Here is a 13,134-nt window from a genome sequence, read left to right on the forward strand (position 1 = left end):
TCCGTGACAAGAGAGATGACAGCGTCACAGGAATGGAAAGGAGGCCTGCGTGGCTGGAAGGAGGTGGATCTGGAGAAGAAAACAGGGCTCAGACCAAGCAGGATCCTGTGGCTTAAGTTAGGCAACGTTGGACTGCAGCCTAAGAATGTTGGGAAACTTCAAAAAAGTTTTAGGCAGATTTTTAAAACCAGACTTGCAATTTGAAAAGCTCAACTTGGTACAGTGTAGACAGTGAACCAGAAGGCAGTAAGATGTGAAGAAACTACTCAAGATGGTCTGCAGTAGTCCTACAGAAGAGATAATAGAAACTTTGGGAATTCCCTGGTGGTCCAGTGGTTAGGACTCCAAGCTTCCACTGCCAGGGGCCTGGGATCCATCCCTGGTGGAGGGAACTAAGATCCTGCAAGCCGAGCAGCACGGCCACAAAAAAAACAAAACAATACAAAACTTGGACTAGGGTAGGGCAGTGGAAATGGAAAGTGGAGAATAAGTGTTCAATATTCAAGAGAGAAAACTGACAGGACTTGGTGATGAGCAACTATTTTATCAGCTAGAACTCCTGCTAGCAGCAACCGTATAAGAGCTGAAGAAAGGAAAAAGTTTTACTGAAGTCCATGGCTACAATTTCACTTCCTTCCTTTTCTGCCAGCTATTCACAAATCTCCCACTCTTCAGCAGCAAAGTTGGTAGCGAGGGGCCACTCTTGGCTCCAACTCTGATCCCTATATCCTTTCCCTTCTCAAGGGACAGTTCTCATAACATCAATTTTCTACCTGTAAATTAACTAGCTCAATCTTCAGATATTGAAAATAATATAATCTACCTTCCCAAAGTAAATAATTTAAAGTTAGACTGAGGGAATTCCCTGGTGGTCCAGTGGGTAAGACTCCACACTCCCAATGCAAGGGGCCCGGGTTCAATCCCTGGTCAGGGAACTAGATCCTGCACGCATGCCACAACTGAGTTCGCACGCCACAACTAAGATCCCGCGTGCCGCAACTAAGACCTGGCGCAGCCAAAATGAATGAATGAATAAATAAATAAATAATTTTTTTGTTTTTAAGTTAGAATGAAAGTAAAAGGACCACTGACAAACAAGATAAAAATCTATGTACTCACAGAGCTTCCGTTCTAGTGGAAATGATGAAAAATAAGGGAGTAAACACGTAATTGAATAATGAGTTTCTGGTCAGATATCCACAAGTATACAACTGGATACCATGTTTCCTCATATACTAAACTGAGTTGCCAAACTGCTGTGGGTAGTTTGCCCTTGAATAGAATGGAGTCTAGCAAAGTGTTCTACATATATCAAAATCTAAACTCCTCACACTACTGCCTACAAGGCTCTATACCTGGCCCCTGCACAGCTCCATGTGCTAGGCATTAGGGATCTTAAAAAATGAGTCCATCACTACACTCAAAATGATGATTTCAAAAGGAGCTCAGTCTACTGCTACACCTTGAATGAAACACTGACGGTATCTATTCTAAAAATCTCTAATACATTTAGTAAACATTTTGTGCCAGGAAATGTTTTCCTAGAAGACTTGAAAACTACGAAGTTTAATTCTTTAGCATCAGAAATTCTCAACTGCTTCTTGGCGTTCTGGCTAAAATCAAGTATTGCATCAAAATTCTCTTACTACACAGGCAAAGCTGTGTTGTTTCTTGTCACCAAATCAATCGTCTGCTGCAATATAATGTATGATACATTATGATTTAGAAGAAAACAAGCCATTCTTTTCTTAATACTACAGTTAAGGTTTTAATAAACATTTATTTGAGGGATTAATAAAAAGTGAATTTCCCAAACTAGGGGGTTTGAAGTTGTCAGATTACATGTTATCACTAGGTTGCATAAAATTCTGTCAGCCTAATGAGGTCCCTCCCACAAGCTGCAGTGACAATTTAACTCACTAATCGCTCATTCAAAATTCTCATACTTATCTAGGAAAACAAAACAGTACATTATCAGTGTATACCCAATGAAGCCGTAATACTTTTAAAATGTACCATATGATGATGCAATCAAACCATGCTCTATTGCCTTAACACATGCCTGAAGTGATTGGCAAAAAAGAAAAAAAGCTTTCCCTAGCTCATCTCAGCTTCCTGTGTTCTCATGACACTTGTACCTAGTGACCTTGGTCCTCTGTATCTGTTGACTTTGCTGTTATTACCGACCACAATGTTCACTTGGTGAAAATCCAAAGTTTTCGTACGTTATATTAAAGTGGCAGCTGTACCTCAGAACCCATGAAGGTAGCCTTCTGGCCACAGCAGTGGGAACTTTCAGGGTATTCAGGGCAACCAGTATGGGTACAAGGTTTTCCTTTTCCAAAATTTCTATTTCATACTTACATCCCAAACTAAGACATGTAGAAGATCCCAAAAGAGTTGCTAAGACTGAATGTTTATGTACCCCTACCCCAAATCCATATGTTGAAACTTAATCCCTAATGATATTTGGAATGGCTTTGGGGAGGTAATTAGATCATGAAGGAAGAATCCTTATGAATGGGATGACTGCCCTCATGAAAGAGGCCCCAAAGAGGTCCCTTGTCTCTTCCACCATGTGAGGACACAGTGCAGAATGGCTGTCTATGAGCCAGGCACCAGACACTGAATCTGCCAGTGCCCTGATCTTGGATTTGCCAGCCTCCGGAACTGTAAGAAATAAATTTCTGTTGTTTACCACCCAGTCTATGATATTTTTGTTACAGGAGCCAGAATGGACTAAGACAGGAGTGGGGGAGCAAAACTCCCACTTAACTTAATAATGTAGATTATTAACCCAAAATCTCAGAAGGCAACACCGACAGAAATGTCAGTGTGAAAAGTGCCATGTCTTTCTTGCTCAAGTAGCATTCAGTCTCATGTGGCTTTCAATTACTGGTTTTAGTATGTTTCTGGAGAAGCAAAATCTTGAGTCAAATCAATCAACTGCTTTTCAACATGCGTATGTTCACATTCTAAATAAAGAACACTTTGAAAACAAAAATTAAAAGGTTACATAGTCTATGACTCCATTTATAAAACTTTTTTTTTTAAGGAAAATACATTTGTATTTTGCATAGAGATGGAGGAAAAAAAGGCAAACTGTTGTTGTTTGAAATTTAGAAGTACATTTCAATTGTCCCTTGAATAATAATCAAGATAATTTCACTAGGTAGTCTCAATAATTTTGTATTATATTAAGGCTGCTATTCAATATTTATCACAAATCATTATGTTCGGCCATGCTATAAAAACTTACTAAAAAAAAAATGGTTGGCTTTTCACCAGGATATATAACACTCATGAAATGACAAAATTATCATGATACAGGACAGATCAGTGGTTGCCAATGGTTAGAGTTGGAAGGAGGGTCCAATGATAAACGGGTAACATCTTTGTGGTGACAGAGCATTTCTATATTCTGATAGTGGTGGCTACATGAATCTACACGTGATAAAATATAGATATGCACAAACTAGTAAAATCCGAAAAAGGAGAGCAGTTTAGTAAATACGACTGTACCAGTGTCAATTTCCTGGTTTGGCTAAGATACTATAAGATATTATCATTGGGGAAAGCTAGATGAAGGATATGCAGGAACTTTCTTTATTCTCTCTGCAACTTCTTTCAAGTCTTAATTTATATCAAAATAAAAAGGCTTTTTAAAAGCCCATCCCTTTTTGGTAATACTTTGTTCACAAAACGGCAAGAAATAAAACCAATCAAAAGTCTGTCAACATTTCTCAAGAACTGATTTGCCTGGGAATACAGCACAGAGGTGTTAAGTTAAAATTAAAAATCGAATAGACCAAGATTTTTGTACTAAGATAAAAACATATTCTGCAAGACAAAAGTACATATCAAAGCTACTTCATACACTGATGATACTGTTGATTCCCATTAAATTAGACAACCTTTGTACATAATGCTTTACAATAGATATGTCTGTTATATGTGAACTAATTATCAATTAAATTCATCACAAAAGTCATATTGAGTCATTATAGTTTTGTTCATACATGTAAACCACTATTTAAAACAAATATTTTCTTTCACACTTCCCTACATAGAAGCATAACTGTGAGAAAGTGCTGTAAGATATTTTGGAACCACTAAGATACTATACTGGATTTATTAGTTTGAGCAACTTCTTATACAAACTTGAATACGTGGATATACAAAGTTTATCAGAAGAAACACAAAATCAGGTTCATAACAGAACATAAACTGCATTATAAGTTAATAAAAGCAAAAATAAATATGGACTCAAACTCTTTTCAATAACTGAAACAATTTTTTTCTACATATGAATTTCTAATGAGGAATTCATTTTAATTAGAAGCGACTAAATGTAAAACACTGAGTAAAATGTGGGGATAGCTTAACAAAGTGTATTGACACTTGATATGATTCCTTATTTTTAGTGATTTTCCCCTTAATCAAAAAGGATCAGCAATATGTTCTACTGGAAAGAAAAATCTGGAATGCTAACAGTTCTTTTCATTAAAGCAACAAATAAATGCCAGAGTTTCACACAGAATAACTGTTTAAAAACAACAATTACATTAAATACTGTACCTACATGTTTTTAAAACTTACTAGCCTTTCTAGATACTCACATACTATTTATTGCTCTAGGCCTGAGTTAATATGAGAAAACTACTGGACTTCAACAAACAAGGGTCCTATGCCAGGGATATGGTGATCATTATAGTATGATACTTTTTCCAATGCTTACATCCCCTGAAGTATATATCAATTTAAGAAAATGCCTCAGTCTTGATTATCTCAATGGCTTCAACTAGGCAAGCTGACTGGACAATATGGGCTTCATGTAAAGGCTATTGTTTTACATGCCTAGCATCCAGGCCCCCCTTTTAGGAGACTTTAGTTTTCCTTTGGGAAATATCCAGGGGTGAGAATATAATTTGGTCCTGGTGATCTGATTAAAAATTGACTGATTCAAAGATGAGCATGAGCCAAGCCAAAGACAGCCAGCCTTGAGACTGGCACAGATGTGCACTTTCCTCTGGGGCCGTTGAGCTGCTTGACTGTAAACCTGGAGCTCCCGATTAGAATGTCAGCCTGACAATAAGTTTAATCGGAAAGAAAGCAAGAGCTGAAGGAGGAAGAAAAACAGATTTTTGGAGTCATGTGAATACCTGGATGTAACAGTAGAAGCTTTAAGGTTACATGAGCTTTTTCTTAAAAAAAAAAAAAATCCCCTTTTCGGGGCTTCTCTGGTGGTGCAGTGGTTAAGAATCCACCTGCCAATGCAGGGGACACGGATTCAAAGCCCTGGTCTGGGAAGATCCCACATGCCACAGAGCCACAACTACTGAGCCTGCGCTCTAGACCCTACAAACCACAACTACTGAGCCTGCGTGCAACAACTACTGAAGCCCACGCGCCTAGAGCCTGGGCTCCACAACAACAGAAGCCACTGCAATGAGAAGCCCACGCACCACAACGAAGAGTAAGCCCCGCTCGCACAACTTGAGAAAGCCCACGCACAGCAACGAAGACCCAACGCAGCCAAAAATAAATAATTTTTAAAATATCCCCTTTTTACCTGCTTTAGCTTTTTGTCATTTCCAATTAAAAGTCATAACTAATAAAATTTACTGGATAATCTTTAAATTATTCACAACTCCAAAGTCCCATAAGTCTATATTTAAAAAAAGGTTTTGGAAGTAAAAGAATCTATTATTGACTGAAATACCTATACTAAGAATGTTTAAAAGATTAATCAGTGTGTTCCAGTGAAAGAAAAATGGGCCATGGACTTGAATGACTGAATATAATCCTGACTCTGCCAATTTGCAATGTGAATTTCCCTGAGCTGCTATAAATATGAGAATATTTGGAGCACACAGACTAGATAACCCTTAAGCTCTTACGAAATCCTTGACCTTAAGCACTGTAAGAAAACTGTCACTCTTGGTTAATCTGACTACAAATAAAGTGGTTATCATTCATTAATTTATTCTTCCATTAAACACTTAGTGTCGGGCTTCCCTGGTGGCGCAGTGGTTAAGAATCTGCCCGCCAATGCAGGAGACACGGGTTCGAGCCCTGGTCTGGGAAGATCCCACATGCCGCGGAGCAACTAAGCTTGTGCGCCACAACTACTGAGCCTGAGCTCTAGAGCCTGCGAGCCACAACTACTGAGCCCATGTGCCACAACTACTGAAGCCCGTGTGGCTAGAGCCCGTGCTCTGCAACAAGAGAAGCCACCGCAATGAGAAGCCTGTGCACCACAACGAAGAGTAGCCCCTGCTCGCCTCATCCAGAGAAAACCCCGCGTGCAGCAACAAAGACACAACACAGCCAAAAATAAAAAAACAAAACCAAAACAAAAAAAACCACTTAGTGTCTATTGTTTACCAAGCATTGTACTTGGTACTGAGAAGACAGTGATGAATAAGGCTCTGCCCCTGCCATTAAGAAATTCACAGTCTAGCAAGGGAGAAAAGCATCTAAACAACTAGATAATTACCCTATGTGATAAGTGGGGAAAAAAACCCCAAAAACCTCAAGTATATATGAGGTACCAAAATAGGCTGGGGAAAGACTATCTGGGAAGAGTAAGGAAAGACTTCACAAAGTAATGATGTCTAAAATGAAATTTAAAAGATAAAAAGACGTCAGCCAAATCAAGAAGAAGAGAGTAGTGTTAGACTGAGGAAATAGGTTGTTCAAGGGTTTTATGAGCAGTTCAGTATTGATGGAGAACAAAATAGGATAGGATGGCAAGGAGTAAAATGAATGACAAGAGCTACTCAAGGATTATAAAGGGTTCTATATGCTATGCTAAACAGGATGGAATTTACCCTGCAAGCAGTCACTGTAAGGATTTTAAAAGGGAAAAAATAATGATCAAATTTTAAAATGTACCAGTTTTTAAAGTTCAAAAAAAGCATTTAGTATTCCAAAATTATAAGTAACATACAAGCTACCTTTATGAAGCTACAGAAATAAATTCATTTAGTTACTTTTTAAGCAGTATCTACCTGGTATGTTATCTAACAAATTAGTTTTTGATAAATGTGTGGTGAATGAACTGTGGTAGCCAGATTGAATATGAATGGGCAGGGTGCTTAATAACAAAGATTTCAAAATGTAGAATGGTGAAAAGTGCAAAAGCTTATTTTCCCCCCAAGTCTCAGGGGGAAATAACCCCTTTCCTCAAAAGTAGACAACCTTTCTCTCAATGGCTTCTTTTTCCTTAATGTTATTAAGTTATTGGTAACTTATAGCCTTCTTTTCCCTCCCAACTCCCCTCTCCTTACTTGATGCTCATATATGAGACTCCAGCCATTAATCCAAAGTCATCGCCGACATTGTCTAAGTTTATTATCTTCTCCAACATTATAAACTCTGCCTCAGCTTCGAAACCTCAGGAATCCTGTAATGTTCTAACGTTGCTACTTTATCTTTATAATGTTCATTATATGCTACCATCCCAGACCACACTCTCATCCCCTTAAAACCTACACTACTGCAGCTCCACTCGCCCTACTCAGTCCCACAAATTTCATTAAAGCAAGGAGTGCAGGATTCGGTATCACTTAAATTCAGGTGTATTTAGTGTGCGTGGTTATTCTAGTAGACCGAGTCATACGTTTACGTTTTTTTCTTATTACAGAGCTAGCTAAATGACTTCACCCTGTCAACAGGGCCTGTCACCAAGTAAGCGTTAGTGTAACACCAGTATTGCAGACCCAGAGTAACAAATCCCACTAGCACTCTTCGTTTTTATGCCCCTTCCTCTATTCCTGTAGAACTTGAAGTGTCAGGAAAGAATGATGGACGAGCAAAAGGGAAGGGGAATGCTGGAGCTCCGAGGCTAAAGCCTAACTTCCGACTGCCACGCTACACCAAGAAATCCAAAAGGCCCTCCGGCTCTCCTACAATCCACAAGAAAAGGCGGATCAGACTCCAAGGCTTCTCGGGTGGTGCCCAAGATTAGAGACACAAAAATTACTGCCCTAAAGAAATAATCCCTTGCTCGTTCAGAGCTCACCTGTAAGGAGCGGCGTGGACGGCGCCATCTTGTTCCGGAAAGAGAAACTCATATGCTTGGGTCAGAGTTCACGAGAGCCGAACCCGGCCCCAACACGTCTCCTCCGGCGTGAGGCGGCGAACTGGTGTTTCCGGGGTCGCCAGCCTCGGGGCCAATTCACTTCCGGTCGGAGAGAGACATGAAAAAGGAGGCCGAACGCGCACGCGCAGCTCTGGGTCACCACTTTACGGAGCGTGGAGGGGCGGAGCTAAGGTTGGAGTGCCGGCCTTCGCCCACCCTCTCCCTCTTCCTCAGCAGGCGGAGCGTGCACTTCCGCGGGGCGGAGTCGGCCCAATGCTGACGTTGGCAGCCGAACCCGAAGTAGTTCGAGGCGACGGCTTGCACCGTCCGGTTGTTGCGTTGTGTAGCGTTGCGTTCTCTTCCTCTCTCACTCCACGCTCCCGGCGGAGGCCCCAGCGGGGACGCGAGAATATCACGGCGGCCTGCTCTCCCCCTCCCGCTTGCCCGTCTCGCTCGGCCGGACGGTCCGGCGTCGTCAGTCAGCCGGCGGCCCGCGCCCAGCTAAGGGCTCAGCCCCCGCGCCCGCCGCGCCCAGGCCCAGCGGCCGGAGCTAGCGCCCCACCTGAGAGCCTCCTCGCTCCGGCGACGCGGGCACCGGGAGTGGAGCGTTGGTCGCAGAGGCCCGAGGAGAAGCGAGCGAGCGAGGCCCAGCGGTGGCCGGGGCAGGTGGTTGCGCTGCGAAGATGGTCGCCAAGCAGCGGATCCGTATGGCCAACGAGAAGCACAGCAAGAACATCACCCAGCGCGGCAACGTCGCCAAGACCTCGGTAAGGGAAAAGCGGGCGCCCCTGTTGGTTCCGCAGCCGGGTATGAGGCCCGGGCCCCGGGGCCGCGCCGAGCTCTCTTCCCCAGACCCGGGCGACTCAAGGGCCCGAGGTCGTGAGCCGGACGCTAAGTTGGGAGCTCAGGGAGGTGGGTGCCGGGGCCGGGCGGCTCGGGAACGCAGGGGAGACCAGTGAGGTGCAGGGACCCGGCGACCTGGCCCGGGGTGCAGGGTGAGAGCCCGGGGTCTGAGTGGTTTTTTTGCATTGGAGACCGTGCATTTTCCTTTTTGCAGAGAAATGCTCCCGAAGAGAAGGCGTCTGTAGGACCCTGGTTATTGGCTCTCTTCATTTTTGTTGTTTGTGGTTCTGGTAAGTGCTTTGGGGGCGATCATCGGGTAGGGTGTTGGATGACGGATTGGGGATGACGTGGTGATCCATCAGTGGTGAATCCTGCCCGCATAGTTCTCAATCCACCTGCCGGGAGCTCCTCATAATTCTGTTTTATCTGAACCCAGTTACTTGTCCCACATATGCACAGAGGGTGGTGCTCTAGAAACTTCTCCCCGCTTGATTTGAGCTCACAGGAGAGCAGAAAAGGAGGTCAGGTCCTTAGTAATGATCGAGTTGACAAATATTAGACCAAAACAAAAAACAAAAACACCTCCCAGAATGAGAATTTAGAATATTTTGAAACCTTTGCGAAAGTGAAGCTTATGAACAACATGTACATGCGGATGTTCGAACTTAATTTAACATGTTCAGAAATCTAATGTCTTTATGTCAAAATTGGATATATTTTATAAAGTAAAGCTAGTGCAAAGAATTGGCTCATTGTAGAGGAACTTGTACCTGATTGGCAATTTAACGTGCGAGACAAATGTTTTTAGTTTAATAAAAGAGATGTTTGACATATGGTAGGAAAAAATAGTTATCAGGGCAGACTGCTGTTAGAGTAGTAGACTCTTGCCCAAGGAGATGGATTACAGAATGCCTTCTTCTCTTCATCTTACTATGCAAGCTGTTAATATGGAAATACTTGTTTCTGTTTTACGTGTTCTGACATCTTAAAGTTACTGAGGTTTCTTTTAAACATTTCACTTTGCCTGTCTCCTAAACATACCAATTGGAAGCTTTCCTGATAAATGGCCAAGAGCCAAGCAATTTATGTAACCTAAAGATTATTGAATTTCAGCCTTGTGAGAATGAGGAACTGTGCGTATGTTACAGGCCAAGTACACCTAATGTTTAGGGTTAAACCAAAATAATTGTATGCTAGAAAAACCTTTTTGCTTTGGTGCTTTAATTTCTTTCTAAAAATCACTGCTTATTTGGTAACTCTCTAGACATTTTGGCATAAAATTCAAGGAAGCTGAGGCATAAAATATTGTATTATTACGGTAGGCCTGTGTTCATATTACTATGAAGTTACATAGTACTTGCAAGTAATTGTAAGGGTATTCTTGGATTCTTGAACTACCTTAATGTTTGTCAGTTGTCAGGCCTGTTTTATTCCAAGCATGTTTTAATACTTGCTCTTTCTCTTTACAGCAATTTTCCAGATTATTCAAAGTATCAGGATGGGCATGTGAAGTGACTGACCTTAAGATGTTTCCATTCTCCTGTGAATTTTAACTTGAACTCATTCCTGATGTTTGATACCCTGGTTAAAAACAATTCAGTAAAGCATCCTGCCTCAGAATGACTTTTCATATCATCCTTCATGTGTCATTCCAAGGTTTCTTCACAAGTCATTCCAAGTTTTCTAGTCCATACCACAGTGCCTTGCAAAAGCACCACATGAATAAAGCAATAAAATTTGTTAAGCTACAGTAGTGGACCCTACTTATTCAGTCAGTAAAGAGTAAGTTTTTTTTTTAATGTGGTTATTAGAGCAGTATACAATATAGGTAATTAGATTGAATCTGTGTAGACAGGGTCTAGATTTTGTTAGCCCTAATGTGTAAATGCAATTAGCTTAATTTAAAATTTGGAATCCTACGGTTTTTATATAGCTAGGCACTTTATTACTATTTCTTGAAAGCACACTCCCATAGAGGGTCATGTAACCGTCCTGTAATAAGGTGCTTATAAATGGAACAACTACACGGTTAGCCTAGTTTCCCCGAAATCTTTAGCACCTGAAAATTTTAAAAAGCTTCTAAATGCCTAATATAAAGGGAGATGCTTATAGCCACAACGTCTATTTTAACAATATTATTTCTATTACACTACCTTGGATTTTGCATGAGTGAATATACTAACGTAAGAGGCCATAAGAAAACAACTTGGTTGAGCATTTTCTAACTTAGTCACTTCGGTTTCACTATAAGCAGCCATGGTGGAGTAAAGTCAGGGAAGGTTTTTTATATCACCATTGATTTCACCAGAATTACTTTAATATATGAAAGGGGCCTATTATGCTCACAACACTTTAGGGAAAAATAGTACTAAAAATGGATGCCTCATCAGGACATACTGTTGAGTCCAGTGTGCCGTAGGACAGCATGTTAATAGCACTTTTAATACCAAAAAGGCACATCAACTGCAAATTAGTTTGGAAATGCTTTTTCTTGATTTATGATTAAAATTCTGTTAGGGTACTAGATACATCAGACTAAAGTGTCATGTGAAATTAAATGGATTTACTGATACGGATCAGTCTTCAGTCTTCCCTTTGTTGTATGATTTTACAGGTTATGATTGATCAAACTTTCTTTTTACTAATGGTAAGGGTGAGTGATAAGGCAGGTTTTGAGTTTTCTGGTACTGTTGAAAATTTCAAGTATTGGCTATTTAAATTCTTAGCCATAATGATGAAAAAAAGCCTGAGAGGTGTCTATGTGGTAGTGAATTGGAAAGAAAGCTGCTTGTTTGCTATGTTAATTGCCTCAGGATACCTCTTGAAAATAAGCTGTTTTAAGAGGAACAGAAGGGAAATCTACTACCTAGTCTATATACAGTGTGAACCTCAGAGCTTCCCATACGCCTAAGTATGGGGAGAATAAAGGAGAGGAGTGGTTAAGGACGTTTAGGAACTTGACTACAATAGGAAAGGAATCTGCTGACCTTAGGCCAGCAGGTTTTTATCTGCATTGTTACCTGCCTTTCTCACCCAGGAAATCAACCCCTGTACTTGTTTCCCTCTTGGAAACAAGTGTCTTGGTTAACTAATTCTATTTTGTTGTAACTTAAAAAATGAAAGTTATTGTTCTAAATTCATAGCAGGTGCCTTAGTCTTTGCTTTGAGTCAAACTATTCCATATCAGAATTTCCCTTGGTTTCCTATAGATAACTGGCTTTAAGACATTGAGGGTTTTTGTTTTGTTTTGTTTTTGATGTACAATGTCTGTTAATTTGTTAACTTGCCATAGTGAGCAATCATTTTACATATGTAAAGTTGCATTCCCTTTGTATATCGTGTCATCACCAATTGGGTGCATTTTTAAGGATGGATTATGCATGTTTGGGTCAATGAAAGCTATGTCATTTCATTAACCCTTTAAAAATAAAGATCCCTGAATATTTGATGCCTTCTAAAAGGAAATGATTTTCTAGAGTTCTTATCTGAGTATACTTTTTATACTTAATAGAAAATGATTTTAAGGAACGCCTGGTATGTTGTACTTGAGTTAAAATAGTACCCAGAGGCACAAATTTAAGGTTTTAACTGGGAATAGGTAGCAAGAAAAATATATAAAAGCACAATGAATTAAATACTTTCCCAACTGGGGTTTACCCTCATCTCATTATTTGAGTCTGGTTCAAGGAAAAGCACAATTTTTTTTCTTTTTTTTGATTTCCCTTTCCCAGTTGAATTTTATATGTCATCTAATATTGAGCACAATGTGAGAATAAATACTTTATCGGGGTTGTCTACATTATCCAATTACTCTTTGTAATTTAGCTATAACGTTTCAAGGAGTTGTCAGTGATTGCATTGTATCTGTTGGGTTGTATATAATGTTGCTCAAAATGATTGAGTGAGCTTCCAAAATAAGTGAAGATTTTCATTGTAACAGAATGCATTGTAATAGGCTTTGATTTACATTAAAGAAATGTATATACTCAACTGCAAGGCCATGGCTATTGTCACTGAGGTTCCTGGCGTTTCGTTGGCACAAAGGACTACCATGTAGTGCTGGATCATATTCTTGGGAGGTTCAGCAACAAAATTTTATTACGCTTTTAGCATCTGTAAAATTTAGGACATCATCAGATTTTCCATTTAGAAATTGTTCTGAAGTTTGGTTCACATTTACCTATGTATTAGTTTTTTTAACTTGT

At 40.3% G+C, this 13,134-nt stretch overlaps 2 protein-coding genes across 2 annotated transcripts in view; one reads left to right on the forward strand and one right to left on the reverse strand.

Annotated features, from left to right (window-relative positions):
* EIF2A (eukaryotic translation initiation factor 2A) overlaps positions 1-8,180 on the reverse strand; it is a 38,715-nt gene extending 30,535 nt beyond the window's left edge. The window contains exon 1 of the mRNA XM_079923345.1: positions 8,027-8,180. Coding sequence (XP_079779471.1) covers positions 8,027-8,078 — 52 coding nt within the window. The 5' untranslated portion in view covers positions 8,079-8,180. The remainder of the gene's footprint in view (positions 1-8,026) is intronic.
* A 204-nt stretch (positions 8,181-8,384) lies between these two features.
* SERP1 (stress associated endoplasmic reticulum protein 1) lies at positions 8,385-12,925 on the forward strand. Its single transcript, XM_079923347.1, has 3 exons — positions 8,385-8,853; positions 9,144-9,219; positions 10,399-12,925. The coding sequence occupies exons 1-3, from the start codon at positions 8,770-8,772 to the stop codon at positions 10,437-10,439; spliced, it is 201 nt and encodes a 66-aa protein (XP_079779473.1). The 5' UTR covers positions 8,385-8,769; the 3' UTR covers positions 10,440-12,925.
* Positions 12,926-13,134: the final 209 nt, after the last annotated feature.

Source organism: Stenella coeruleoalba (genome assembly GCF_951394435.1).
Source record: "Stenella coeruleoalba genome assembly, chromosome: 5".
Classification (NCBI taxonomy): Eukaryota; Metazoa; Chordata; class Mammalia; order Artiodactyla; family Delphinidae; genus Stenella; species Stenella coeruleoalba.